The 15,817-nt window shown below is 29.5% G+C and overlaps 1 protein-coding gene across 1 annotated transcript; it reads right to left on the bottom strand.

Moving 5' to 3' along the window:
• Positions 1–333: 333 nt before the first annotated feature.
• On the bottom strand, positions 334–6,548 carry LOC107164365 (uncharacterized). Its single transcript, XM_015512160.2, has 3 exons — positions 5,943–6,548; positions 5,655–5,857; positions 334–1,182 (listed from the first exon to the last, which is right to left on the bottom strand). Exons 1-3 carry the CDS (start codon positions 6,011–6,013, stop codon positions 881–883), a joined length of 576 nt encoding a protein of 191 aa, XP_015367646.2. The 5' UTR covers positions 6,014–6,548; the 3' UTR covers positions 334–880.
• Between the last annotated feature and the right edge of the window lie 9,269 nt (positions 6,549–15,817).

Below are 15,817 nucleotides of genomic sequence, written 5' to 3'. Positions count from 1 at the left end.
AATTACAGATGCTATTTTAATGAACCGAAAAAAGCCCCATAATTTGTAAAGGGGGTATTAGTATTTCAGGTACTTTTAAAAATAAATCTATAAATATTATTCATCATATCATCTAGCTACAAATCAATCTAGTTATCACTGTTGTATGCAATCATACAATTTTAACTCAATGATAAGTTAAGCAAAACTTTTGTAATAGTTTTAATTTAAAAATAGTTCATATAAATTGTACCAATCCACATACAATAATACCTAATATATATTATTACAATTTGTGATAAGAATCATAAATGGACGGAGACATCAATTTGACAATAAATGTTACTAACAAAATAACAATCCTTCTTTATTTTTTAAAACAACTTTATAACAATGCATAAGACATTTTTTTTTAAATAGTTGTAATCCTTCTTTGTAAAAATGAAAAAAAAATTAATAAATACATTTTTTAATAAATTATAAAATTAATAATATAAACATTTGGTAGTTTTATCAAATAAAATATTGGCAAAAGTGTAATGAACATTTCCAAGTAAAATTATAGATAAAAATATAAAATATAACTTAATAGTATACAAATCTTAACTAATTTTACTAACTTTTTGCAGTTATGAAGCATTTACATACATTTGCCCCACATTAAACAGCCATTATATAAAACATTTGGATATCAAATAGAAAAGTAAAATTATCGTATCTTAGATTAAATCAACTTCTTAAAATATAATTATTGTTTTCCTAACAATTATTGAAATATAATACACCCTGTATTGTATAATATAGAACACTTATAGCAATATTAAAAATGGTACATTTTTTTTTATTATTTGTTAGATTTTAGAAATAAATTGTTTAGAATGCTCCAATAATCAGTTGCTTATCATTTTATTCCGTTAGTCATTGACATTTGAATCCTTACAAGTTTCAATAGTGACATAAATGATGACTTATTCTTTTTAAATGCCACTATAGGTTCATCGTGCTTATCAAGTTTTCTTTTTCGATTTGTTTCATTACTTTTTACACGATGAAGTACTTTTGAAGCAGGTTTTGTTGGTAAAATATCACGAGACACATGATTTGAACTAGCAATACCTTTTTTAGCAGCTCTTGTTAATGATGTATCACGAGACTGACGATTCTGACCGGCAATTGCATTTTTATTGCAATTTTTTGTTTTTCCTAAAACAGAAATATAGCTTGAATTGTATTTATTCTTAGCAACTGACATTAATATCGTACAAGAGTATCAAATGATATACTCGTATATATATTTTTTTAGGACAGATACAATTCTTTTTTTTTTTTAATTTTTATGATCATATAATATAGTTTTAAATTTAAATTTATATTTCTGCACCACCATAAAATCATAAAAATTTGTTCATAAAACAAGTATTTATAAAGTTATAACTGCTGAACAAGTGTCTTTCTTAATTCTAATAATTAATTACAATTAGGGCAGTAGGTAAGCAATTAGTCGAGAATTTCCAAAATTGAAGTATTGGTGAGTTTCAAAATAAAATATTCCTCAGCAACAATCAGAAATGTAGGTCAATTTATGCAATTGTTGATATTGATAGATCATCTGATATAGTGCATATAATAATATATTATACATATTTTGTGTTTGAGTAATAAACTTTTAAGTGTAATACATTTATACTCCACCACACACCACTTTCCTAATAAATAATGTCATTTTAATAATTATGTAATTTTCACTCTAAATTTTCATCAAAAATATTAAAGAGACCTAAATATTGTATTTTTAACTTTTTTTTTGTACTATTACAAGTATTTAAATTACAGTTTTTCCTATCAGGGTGAATATGAATTGTTATTACATTTAAAATTGCGTTTAATTTTATTGATTATATCAGTGGCGTATTTAGAAACTTTTCATGAGGAGGGTCCAGAAAATTTTCATACTACAGATCCGTGGGGGGGGGAGAAGACGGGGGGGCCCCTACCCACCAATTACGATTTATTTAATTCATTTATTTTATATTTTTATATAGGAATTCAATAAATTTATTACAATGAATTAACATAAATTCATTTTGTTGTTAATTATTTATTTTTAATCGTATAAAATCAACATCTATAATACAAAATCTAATTTTCTGGGACTTAGAGCCATTTCATTTATTATTTCCTTTACATCTAGATGTATGTCACAATGAATGGACATCATAGCCAGTCCATTTAGCCTCGTCTACATAATAATAAAATTAAGTACAAATAAGTTATATTGTTATATAGTAGATATTAAATATTTTTCAAAATAATTAAAAGATTTCTTTGTTCATTGTAAATCTTAGATAAGTTTGAAAAAGATCTTTCAGGCGTTGCTGTTGACACTGGTAGTATGCATAATATTTTGATTAAAAAATTAATATTGGGAAAGTCAATCAAGGAGCAACTCAAAAGTGCTTCTAACCCACTTTTGATGTTGACCCCTTGACTGGCTATTTTTAATTTCCAAATTTTTTCTTTGATATAGGCATTAGCATGTTCTACTGATGGTAAGTAAAATTTAACTAAATTATTAAATGCAATTTTTTCAGCATCAGAAAATGTTGTCGTAAATAAACATTCAAACCCTATATTAATATACAAAACATAATATTTATTACCAATTTTAATACTAACCTAGATAATTCAATATACTTATTACCTTCAAAAACGGATTTATGATTTTAAAATAGAGTTGTAAGTTGGTTGATAAAACTGTCAATAAATGGCATAAACACTGTCACTCTATAATAATCTTCTACAGAGGATACTTAAGGATTTGCTCTATTTGTTTGTTTTATTGCTGTGTGTTTTTTAATTATTTCTGTGTCAATAACATTTGCTAAATTCTATTAAGATATTAATAGTCAATTATATATTAATACTCAAAATTGAATTACTTTAAAACTCAAATCACATACTTTTAGTTTCCCAAATAAAATGTAAAATTCTTTTTCTGCATCCAGTCTCATTGCTTTTAAAGTATTAACTAATAATTCAATTGTAGGTACTTAAAGTATTTTTTAAATCTATCCGTTCTTTCTGTAGTTGTTTACACACAGTTATTCCAAAGGCAAAAAATATCTAAAATAATACACTAGTAACTACTCTATAGTTGTTCCTCTAAGTAGCCCAGTAAGTTAACAGCCGAAGATAATAATTTACTTTAATCTATTTCTAACTGACTGACGTCTGATGAGACATGTCAACCATGCATAACAATTTATGATAACATTTTTTTCCCCGATTATGTAAAAAATAATATTTTATATGATTACAAGTTAGGTACAACATATATTTGCACTTAGCACAGAATATAATAATACTCGTAATAATATATTAGACGTTTAGATGAGTATTTATGAAACCAAGGGGGAGTCTGGCCCCTATAGATCCCCCCTCCATAAATACACCACTGGATTATATAATTTAAATAATAGACACATTGGTAATTAATCTAATATGTGATTATGAAGGTATCCTTCACAATATGTAATATTATAATTTTTATGCATAGATTTGATAACACATTTAACATAGGAATTTATAAATTTAGAATTATGAATATATAATATATATTTAATATATTTATTATTATAAACTTACACCAATTTTATGAAATGTAAATACATCACTAAATACAATTTGTTAAACATTCATATTTAGTGGTTGCGATATTTCATCAGTCATTTCCTAACTAAATAAAAACATGAGCCTATTAATTTTTATCATTTGGGCTGAATACAACTTTTTTTTCCAACTAATTGTGTTTAAACACATTATCTCAAAAACTACTTATAAATGAAGTTGAAATTTACCAGGTAAGATAAGTTAGCAAAGTACGGATTTTTTGAAATTAAATTACTTAATGTGTAAAATATGGGTATGCAAGGTAATACCTTTGAACAGCAATATTTGAAGACTTAAAATTCTACCGAACCAATTACCCTGATTTTAATTTTCAATGTAAGTATTCGGTGCTATATAATGAGAAACATTTAAATAATTCATTAACTAAACAGAAATTACAAAAATATAGTGTTGCTAAAATTCCTTTTATATAGGAATTTGTTCAGTTCCTAGTTAATTTAATATTAAAAGGAAATTGTTTAATTTCTCGTTTGTATAAAAAAGGAATTCGTTCTTTTCTTCATTCCTCTAAAAAGTATCTGGTTCCTAGTTACCTACTTATTTTACATTAATACCTTATATAATTATTTTACTATCCTAAATATTTTAATTTTAAGTACAATTGTCAATTAATGTGTAAAAATATTATTTCAAATATATCTCAAATAGTACATAAAATACAATATAGGTACTAGGTATACAAAATAATTATAATATTTATATTCTTATTCCTTAAAATAAGGAATTATTTCATGTTCCTATTTCTTTAAAAAATAATGGAATTAATTACATCATATGTTCCTCAAAAAAGGAATCAATTCCAAGAATTGTTCCTTAACAACACTGCAAAAATAATAATAGTATACCAGTTGGTTATACTATTATAATTATGCGTTATCAGTTAGAACACATAAAAACACAAATCAGTAAAAAAAATATATTAATATACATTAAAAGCCAATCTAGGTATGATTCTTAATTTAATAAATGCCTAACAAAATGTAGCAACAAAAATGTAGAAAACAAAGTCTTTACTATCAATTATTAAAATTCAAGTAACTATTAGGTACAACTAAAATCTAAGCATTTGATATTCAGTAATAAATTATAAATGAAATTCATATTTATATATTTTTTACATATTGTTATTGAGTTTATTCAGTCTAATGAAAGTAAAAAATGTGGATAATTCATTCAACAAGAGTTCATAGACTAGTTTTTTTTTGTATACTTGGGGATAATTCATGGATTAGGAAATGGGTATTTAAATTATTTACCTTATATACCAGTCCTTACAATGTCTTGTTAAATTTAACAGAAAATTAACCGGAAATTTAAGAACCGGCCTTAGCATATTTTGGAATATTTTGTAAATTATGAGGGAAAATACTACCTGATACGTTTTATTTTTAAAATTATTGTAATTAATTTTAATATTATAGTAGGTACCTACACCGACCTAAAATATATTTTTTTATTTTTAGAATTTTGATAAAAAACAATAATAGTATCTACTATTAAGTTGCTATCATAGAATGCAGTATAATATGGTCATATTGCACCAAATATTTACATAAATTATACTGATAACAACAATGCATCTGTTTATCAAAAGTCCAAATATATTTTAGTTTTGAGATAGTATGTTTTTAAGTGTTACAATTAATGAATAAAATAAAAAATTGGAACATTTTAAATAGGTACCTTTCAACACAAAAGACACTATTTTAGCTGTACCTAACTATAGAGCAATTAATCCATTATTCAAAATTTATAAGTAGTACCTACCTGACTATTGTAAAAAATAAAAATAATTTTTTTTGCATATTTAAGCATATAGACCTCATTAAGTTTATTGATTAATATTGCATATATTATATTGACCTAATTTTTAAGAGACGATTACAAACATATTTTAGGTGTTACCGCAGTACCACACTAGTATTCAAATTTAAAAAAAAAAAAAAAAACACTTAAATATTGGAAGTTAAATGTAAAGTACCTACCTTTCACAATTTTTGACGGTTGACTTGTCGTTCCAAAAATTGTTGGTACAGCATCAGGGTAAAGTATACGCCTCTTTACATTGGATTTGAAACATGATGGTTCAAAGTGAAGTGAGCATATCTTACGTTTTGGTAAGACTTCTTTGTTTGTTAATCTACACTGTTTGAGCCAAATCTTCCGTTTTTTTGGACATGCTGGAAATCTAACACAAATAAAATACAACTGATTAGTCTGGTGTGTTTTTGTTCCAAAAAGTTAGGTCGAATAATGTTGTGAACGAGACTTACACGTGATATGATATCCTGTTGTTTGGATATTTGGCCAATGGTTTCACGCACAGAACACAAACGTTGGTCATTTTAACGATAGCCGATTGTTGATTTCTTTCAATAACGCGATCACTACGGTGAAGTTCGACTTGGACGTGTATCTAGGTCGATTCAGTTTGTCATCGTGACCATTGATTTCGAATTTCGCAAAATGGTCTAGATGAGTAGCGAGCGCCGACTTCCACTATACAAGTACCTATATGAACACGTTGCGTGGAAGTCGTAATCACTCGCGTAAAACTGAAATCGAAATACGAAACGACTGTGCAACGACTCACGAGTTCAATATTCCGAACTACCGAAATCTTACAGTGGCTAACGTAGTAACGTTCATGACACGATTAGAAATGTTGAACTATACACACGATTATTCGATTTTTTGGTTATAAATTTTATAATATCGTGCCTAATAGTTAGAATACGAATACCAACTGGCAACTACAATAAGTGTGTATTATCCTCTGTTCGATGATAATAATATAACACTGTACAAAACGGTTTATTTGGGATAAAACATATATATATACCATGAAATAGCCAATAGGTTGCATCATAGACTATATAGCATATTATTATTATACGCATAACGTGTGACCCAACCGGTAATTCGTATTCATTACCGAGGTCGAAAATTGTTATGAACGTTATCATGTTAACGAACATCCTACCAATGTTAGTGTTTCCGGACTTCAGTTCAGTGGTTGATGTCACGGGCCAAGATAGAGAGATATAATGTAATATTATTATGTACCTATTATCTAAGTCTGTGGGTGACGTTTTACCACAGCAAGGCGGAAGAATGATAAGGTGTGCTGTGTCCGAGATTGTATCATATCATTATACCTTAGATCATGATATTACATACCTACTATGATTTAAAATCTATATTGATTGATTCGCAGTCACCAATTAAAAATTAACGTTAACTGCCTTAAGACATTTCAGTTCGTAGTTACTGGGTTAATTGTTACGTCCCGACTATTCGATATATTATAATATCATGGCTGGGTTGGAGGGTTTTTGACCGACTATTTACTGTAAGCAACCGGCTCATTTCCCTACATTTTACTCTCTAATATAAACTGACGAATTGTTAAATATTTCTCAATAGTAATTCTACGTACCTTCGAATTTTATAAGAATTAGGATTTATGAACTTGTTCTATGTTAACTACCTACAATGACAATGTAAAATAAATCATTACGTATGTATAAATCAGTAATAGTTATAGTAGTAGTGTGACAAATTAAATTATATTATAACTATATATTTGTAGTTACGATGATATTTAGATAAAGTATTAGGTAGATGCGTTTTTCATAATGTCCAAAATATCTACACATTTTAAATCAATCAATGTTTTATTTTCCAGAGACATTAATAAGGGAGCTTTTAAGCAATCATTACATAATGAAAACATTGTGCGAAGATTTCAATATTAATAATTTTTAATAAGAAACATACGTTTGTTGTACTTGTTAAGTCTACAACACATAATCTTGAAACAAAAATATTTAGTTCTTTGAATATGAATTTTTTAAACATTTATACATTTTCACATATTTTAATATGGTATACAATAATACATTATTAGTTATTACTTACATTAGAAAATTATTTGTTTATATTTCGAATTTCAATACAAGTATATATCACTACCATTATTACTGCACCAACCGTCGTCGTCATTCGTCATATGCTATAGTATTTTGTGTTTATTTTTGTAATATTTCCACTGCATTTTGTGACAATATGTAATAATTATGTGTTTTGTGTTTATGACCTTAAAAATCGAAATATATATTGTTAATATGCCAGAAAAATATCAAAATTTTCCATTAAGTCAATAAAAATATATTAGTAAATACCTACCTCTATTACATTTTTTAAAATTATTATAAGTATAAATGTGAAAAAAATTGATATAAACATTTTTTACTTATGACTTTTTTTCAGCTTTTATCGAAATATGGAAAATAAATATGCAAAACATGCAATTAGGTATATTATAATTATTCATTTATTCCTCAAAATCTCTAAACATGCAAAAATGTGCAAAATAAAATTTAATGTACCTAATTGATTCTATGTCACAAAAGTTTGTAAATAACTGAATATTTCGTAAACATTTGGGTATTTCTGGTTTTTTTCGTCAATTTACAACGACGTTAAAGATTATTTGCCTTATCTGAATGACATTCACATACCCTATGGGCTATGGTCTATATATATTATATAGGTACGCTGTCGATGAAAAACAAAACTAAGTTGTAAATTGATCTACAATGTGCTTTATGGGGCATTGCGTTTTTAATTTTTATATTCTGAGCGGCGCGAGGAATATATAATTAGTTTTACTATGAATTATGATTTATATTTATGTACTGTCATTTCATGAATTTCTAAATTATTTATAACTAAATAAAAATTACAAGTATAATAATATACTTAATAGATTAATATATAAAGGAAAAACTCGAATTTTTTTATGATCATGAGTTTTCCCCAATATTTGCCTTAATCGATGAACACACGAGTGAATAAAAAATACCCGATAACTATTTCCTTTTCTTTTGAAGTATTCAACTGTCAGCAAGCTGTCGCGGTCATCGCTTTTAAAAAACGGCAATATAACGGTCATTATACCTACTATAATGAATTATTATAATATATTACAATTTATAATATATTATAGATATAGATATTTAATATTATTACAGTCATTATACTTATTTATACATCTGTAAATATTTTATCGTTTTCAACAAAGTTTTATTTAGTATAGCTAAATACACTTTAAGCTGTTATAATTTTATAAATCTTACCAATAACTTTAGAAATTATTAGGAAAAGTATTACAGGTTAATTGTTATAAAGATATAGGTGCACCGTGTACATTTTTATTTTCCGAAGTACACATTTGAGATTTCGTAGACGTACTGCACGAAATGACGTAGTGTACTTAAAGGTGGTCAAAAACAAGATGGGAGAGAAGGCACGACAACATAAAATCAGTACGATTTAAAGTTAAAGAAATTATAGAAACATTGGACGAATTTTCAGAAACCACACATGATTCTATAATTAAAAGCGAAACACATTCGTTAGTATCTGAAATTGGTAAGTATGAATTTCTTTAAGTTTGGTACACTGTACTGCAGGAAGTGAATATTGTTAGTAAAAGTATACAAGGTCCAAATACCAACTTAGATACATATGAAACATTACTCAATCATAGGCGCACATAGGGTGTGAATTTAGGGGGTGCTGAAATAATTTATAGTACACAGACCCGTGGGGAGCGAAGCCCCCCCCACTACACCACCCTAATACTATAATAATTGCATTGCAATAATTATAAATTTTATGAAAAATAAAATTAAATATTTTGTAATTATTTTTACAAGTTATAATAACATGTAATCATTAATTATTAATGTTAGACAAGATTTAATTTTCTGTTTGATATTGCATATGTTTGCAATATAATTTCCCCCTCTATTTTATTGGTAAGATCACTCTCAATGCTATGCGTAGATAGCTTGGTAAATCTTTCTATCTTTCTTGGCCCATATTGGTGCGTAACCAGTTTTTCAATCTACGCATAGCCGAGAAGGAGCGTTCACACGTTGACAAAGAAATTGGAATTGTTATTCCCAATAGCTTACAGACATTTGAAAACGAACTTTTATAACATTGATTTTTCATGCCTTAATAAATAAAGCTGGCTGGTAGACTATTCATTAAAACCATCATTTCTGCTGATAAACTAACTGTTGATATTTTCAAAATCCGAATCATAAAAATTCAAGATCATATAAAAGCTCTAGCAGAAAATTTCCATAGTTCACTCCAAAAATCAACTGGCTCAATGAACTTCAACTTACACATACGTCCACCACCTCAAAGACGACTAAAACGCGGTCGCCCGCACGATCTTATTCGATAATGCTATTAAATAACTAGTCACTACTGTAATTATCGCTCTTAATTGTAATTGTAAATACTTATATCATGTTAAAATTAGTCAAAAAAAAATTATGTTATTTATCCATAGATGTAGATAGCCTTATAGGCTAGGAATGTCTTATTATAAAATAAAAAAAAAAGATATTTTCAAAATATCCTGATATACATAAACAGATTTATATAATAATATTTCAAAAGATATAACTATGCAATAAATATTTTAAATAGTTTATGCGGTGCTAATTTTAAACCTGGGAGTGCTAAGCACCCCCCTATGTGCGCCTATGTACTCAATGCTCTTATGCAGTTTATGGGTGAGTACAGAGAAACGGGATTTAATCAAATTAACTTGGAGCAAAAGAGCTGTCTAAGTCTTTGGAGATTGAAACAGAATTTAAAGTTCCAAGATACCGAAAAGAAAAATATTTCAATATGAAGGTAATACAAATTATACAACAGATCCAGAGAATGATTTTAGATGTTTGTACTTCTTGGGACTAATGGATAATGCAATTCATGAGTCTATAAAAAATATTTGACCAAACAACATATTATAATAACATTATATTAAACGTATTCAGTTTCCGATTAGATTGGCATTTACAATGACTATCAATAAGTAACAAGGCCAAACGATTTCTGTTTGTGGCTTAGATTTGAGCACACCATGTTTTTCACACGGACATTTATACGTAGCATGCTCTCGAGTGGGTAAGCCATCCAGTTTATTTGTGTTAGCAAAAGATTGGCTAACAAAAAATATTGTTCACGCTATAGCATTAAGAAATTTATATTGTTTGTTAGTGTTACTGTCGTAATTAATTAATGATATATACATTTTGAGGAATAAATTATAATAAATTTAAAAATTAATGTTTGGTGTTATGTTATTTTTATCTTCCCTCATCGTTCACAGCGCTCCATGCCTTTTCCCAAAAACTCGTTTACAATATGCGATGATGCGAATGATCTTTATAGTTTTGTAAAGACGAATTTCGAAGGAAGAGGCGGTCGAAAATAGTCTTGGTGAAGCCCAGGGTTACCACAAGGACTGTGAATCGTGTTTTAAGGTCTGTGACAGCCGTAGCAGAAGATGATGGCCATATCCTTAATCTTGGACCAAAAACGTGGATCCGTTCCACCACATTGTATGTTTCAGGAGTTCAGTAAGGTAGAATCCACTCGACACAATAGTTTGGATTTTCACTGATTGGAACATATCGCCAGAGTGATGGTGGTGTGAGGATCTGGATCTGGCTGGTTCTGTTTGCAATGAATGTGGAGATGATTGAATCCAGACATGAGTGGTCAGCGAATCGTCCAGGCGTGCATGGCGTCGATGAATAGTAGTTGTTTGAGAAGTTCGTACAAATAATGTAACAGTTGAGCTCACAACACTACACCGCAACATTCTAATCGTGAAATAGCCACTGGTATTAGAGGTGACAACTTAGACTTTGCAATTATGATGTTGCAAATAATTTGATTACCGAAGTTGCAACGTAGGTACACTGCGGCTGCATTACCCTTTTCGGAACTGTCTGAGGAGACTTGGAGTTCGTACTGAGTTTCTCTTTCCGTGGTAAGACGTTAGGGAATCTTCAGATGTTGTATCAAATGTACTTGAATTTAGACACTGAAATGTATAAGAAAAATGATCTTGTTTTGGGTTCTATTGCATACCAAGAATTTTCAGCCCAGCCTCCAGCTCATCATCGAATAGTACATCAGTTGACATAAAGCACTCATTGTCTGATACAGCCTGAATGATCACGGGAGAGTTGCTGGCCTATTTCTGATTTTGAAATTAGCTTTGGTTGCATAGAACAATTAATTGTGATTGTTGCACTAAAGCTGTTTCCGGTGTATCGTCATTCTTCACCCGTGAGTATGTCATCCACAAACGTATCTTGCACGAGGATCTGAGCAGCTATAGAGAATTTTATTTGCTCAATATTCGTTAGGTGTTGTAAGGTTCACAATGCCTGATGAGAAGCAGAAGATGTACCATATATTACTGTACACTGTACAGAGACAGTATTCTGATATTGGTTCGTCAGGTTCAAATCGCCAAAGAATCCTAAACTCCAGAATGATTATCAATTTGCCTATACATTTGCTTTATGTCAGCTGTAAACAGAACCTTGTGTACTCGGGCATAGATTATAATCTGTGGGAAGTCATGTGGAGCTTGTGAACTGTATATAAGTTAGCACTGAATGATTGCCCCGCGGTGGTCACAGCAGACGCATCAAAGACGACTCGGGGTTTTGTTGTCTTACTCTCGGGATGCACGATGCAGTGATGTGGGATGTACTAGCAATATGGAGTTATTCGTTGATCCATCGGCACGACTTTCATATATTCGTTTGCAAGGTAAACTCGTATGAACTTCTTATATTATTGAGAAAGCTCATCATCTTGCAACAATCGGCGTTTCAAGTACTAAAATCGAGTTTGAAACATCCTCCGATGAGAATCTCCGAGATTTGGGTGTAGATGTTTCAATGGTAGCGCAATGTTAAATCTACCAGACACCAAACGCTTTACTGAGGACCTGAATATTCTTTCTGCGTGCATTTCATCTGGACTCAAATGGTGTATATGTGGTGGTTCCTCCATCTCCCAGAATTTTTACAAGGATCGTTCCAGTGTCATTTCAGAAGTGACTAATAATGAAGTGACTGGCTTGGGTATCATTGCTGCTAATAGTCCAATCAAAACCCATCAAAATACTCTGCCAAATGCCGTTGGGTGATGTTGATAACCAGCAATGCGGGCACCGGTGAAGATAGCTGATGCGACGTCTGCATCAAGTAGGATATCAATTTTCCATGGAGTATGGAAGATTGGATCTGCCAGATACAGTTGATTTATGTGAGGCCATGATGTTGCTTCAAGATGTTATTGAGGGGTGACATCTGTGATTTTTGACACAATAAGAAAATCGAGAGAAATCAATGGCTCAAATTGGTTTACTGGTGACATTGTGATTGTGGTTGTGCTGGACACTGCGTTACCAGGGTACCTGAAAACATGCTGATTTTTGTGGTGCAACGTCAGATGGTTACAGAGAGGCGATCTGCACACTGCTTCATGACGAAGCTGGCCTGAAATCCGGTATCCAATAGTGCTCGCAGAGTATGTTTCTGAATTTCTGATGACCAATCAATGGAATATTAACGAGGAATATCGAAAGTATAGGATCAACTGAGATCTTTGAGTGACAGTGAACATCGTAGTTGCTGATAGAACACTGTCCCCCGTAGTTGTATCATCCGGGAAGTGCAAAAGCGTATAATGCTGTTTCTTACATGCCAAAAATGTATGTTTTGATGGACAGGTCGCCGACGTATATCAAACAATTGTTGCACAAATGAAGCTTCTTCGCTGTTTAGAATCTTGCGTTTTCTGAAAGATTGCGTATTTTTGCACTGAATGGGCTTGCTTACATAGTGCACGGCTATCGGCTGTATCTGTAACATCAATCGGAGCTTTTCCTTCACTGATCGTGTTTTCCATATTCTGGATATCCTCTTCAACTTTCTGACGGATATCGTTGAGCTCTCGAAGCATCTGCTCTATTTTTGCCAGTTTTCTAACATTTTTTGGATCAGTCTTGAAATAACCAGCTGCCGCAATGAACTCAGTGATTTTGTTGGTACCTCGGACTACACGGGCCTTCGCTTCAACGTATCTAGCGGAGACGGCAAACGTCATGATTTGGGTAGCTTTTAACTTTAATACTATAATATCTACTCACCCATAAAATTATAAAAAATAGACCTAATAAAGATACATAGAATTAGAAAATTAGTTGTATTTAATTCAACAGTACCTACCTGTTAATAATAAATAACCGAGTAAATAACTTAACGAATGTTTAACACTTTTATCATAATACTTTCAAATTTATTAATTACGTACCTAATTGTGTATATAATTATTTATGTAAGTGAATAATGTTTAAAAAACAAAATAGTTATTTAAATAAAATATTAATCAGAAAACTTACTGAAAAATTGCAATACTTTATGCAGTCCTAACTGAAACAGACATGTTTTCAGTACAATGCCTCTTGCACAAATTGCTCCCCTTATAAGAAAGGTAAATGCAAATTGATATCTGCAGGTCCATGGTTATATTGATCTTAAATTTTAATCCTATTATCAAACAATTTTCTGTACTATAGTATTTGGATAATTGAAGATACAACAATATTAATTAAGTATGTAAGCATATTATTGAATATTATTATATGCGTTTATAATGTCGACCATAATTCTAATGAATACGTTTGGTTAGTATAAATATGATTTAATGTACAAAAAATTACACGTTAATATACCTACGTAAGTTAATTAACGAAAAATTACACATTTGGCAACGGTTGTTAAAATGAAATTAAACCAGGTACAAGTTTATTCGATAATCGATACCGACGATACCGAACGGATAAATATCCAATTAACCAAGCAATTAAAGTGATAATATACGTGTACCACTAGGTAGTCTAAACTTTTTATCTTAATTCCATGATAAGATTACACACATTTTAATTTTATTTCAACTATTATTTATTTTGAAAAATATTAAACTTGAAATAATATATACCAGTAAAATTTTTCTATGGTAAATAGTAAAATTGGAAAAACTGATTGGGAAAAATATACTACAACCGAATTTTTTTATTTTAGATATTTAAAAAAAAATTTGATGAATTCTAATTTATTTGAATATGGGTTAGTTTTGATGATGACTTTTTATGGGTGATGTAACGTTCGTTACACCTTACACCCTATAATATATCAATGTGGGAATGGTGTGCCTACACTTGGCACACTGCAGTGTGGTTGACCAGTACAAGATGTACACACTCATCACTTTTCTACCTATGCACATTATTACCATATTATAAAAATGACACACGGCAGGCAGTTCGACACTAACCATCAACACGAGCGAACTCAGAAATACAATTATTAACAGCCATCTGTCAAGTATTTACCAGAGTTGTCGTATTATTGATAAACACCTCATCATAATTAGTACTCTAACCAGTTTAACCCCCAACTACGGAAAACTTATCCATAAGGAATAGAAAATCTTCTCTGGATAATTAATATCGTAACAATAGGTTCCCCGACTACGTTACATATTTGGTGGAGACGCTAAAGCTTTGGACACTTATGTGTACAAGATTATCAATAATATACGACCCTGTTTGGTTTATATTTCTCTGTGTTAATTATTTTTAGAACGTAGTTTTATTCTAAATATTGGTCTTTATATATATATAAGAAAAATACGGTTTATTGGACATAGAAAGCCGTGGTTAAAAAAAAAAAAAAATGTCTTTGTATATTAGTAAATATTTATATTAACCACTTAGAAATTTTAAGTAGTGGCAACTCGTTCATTAATATCTTATAACACATAAATATACTTAAAATAAGGGATCGAATTGATAGATTAAAATACAAGTGTAGGCTAAGGTTTATTTTTTATTTTTTTATATAATTTTAATAGGTACCGTGATTAAATCCTGGAATTAAAATATAAGTTTTTTATTTTTTTTTAAATTTACTTAAATTATAATTTATTTATTTATATTATATATATATATATATATTATATTATATAATTATAACTTATAAGAGAGAAAAAAAAAGTAATGATATAAGTTAAAAATGAAATAAAATTGTATTTATGGAGAAAAAGTTTTACATAAAGACAAATAACAACAATCAAATAGCGAAAGTCACTAAGAAAAATATTTTATTTTTGAATCCAGAATTTAAAGATGAATTTTATGAAATAAATTTAAGCTCTGTTTCAAGATGAATTGAGAAAAAAAATGTAG

This window comes from Diuraphis noxia, unplaced genomic scaffold (assembly GCF_037042655.1).
Source record: "Diuraphis noxia isolate RWA-SAM2 unplaced genomic scaffold, SU_Dnox_SAM2 contig0001, whole genome shotgun sequence".
Classification (NCBI taxonomy): Eukaryota; Metazoa; Arthropoda; class Insecta; order Hemiptera; family Aphididae; genus Diuraphis; species Diuraphis noxia.
This window is presented reverse-complemented; position numbering and strand designations above follow the sequence as displayed.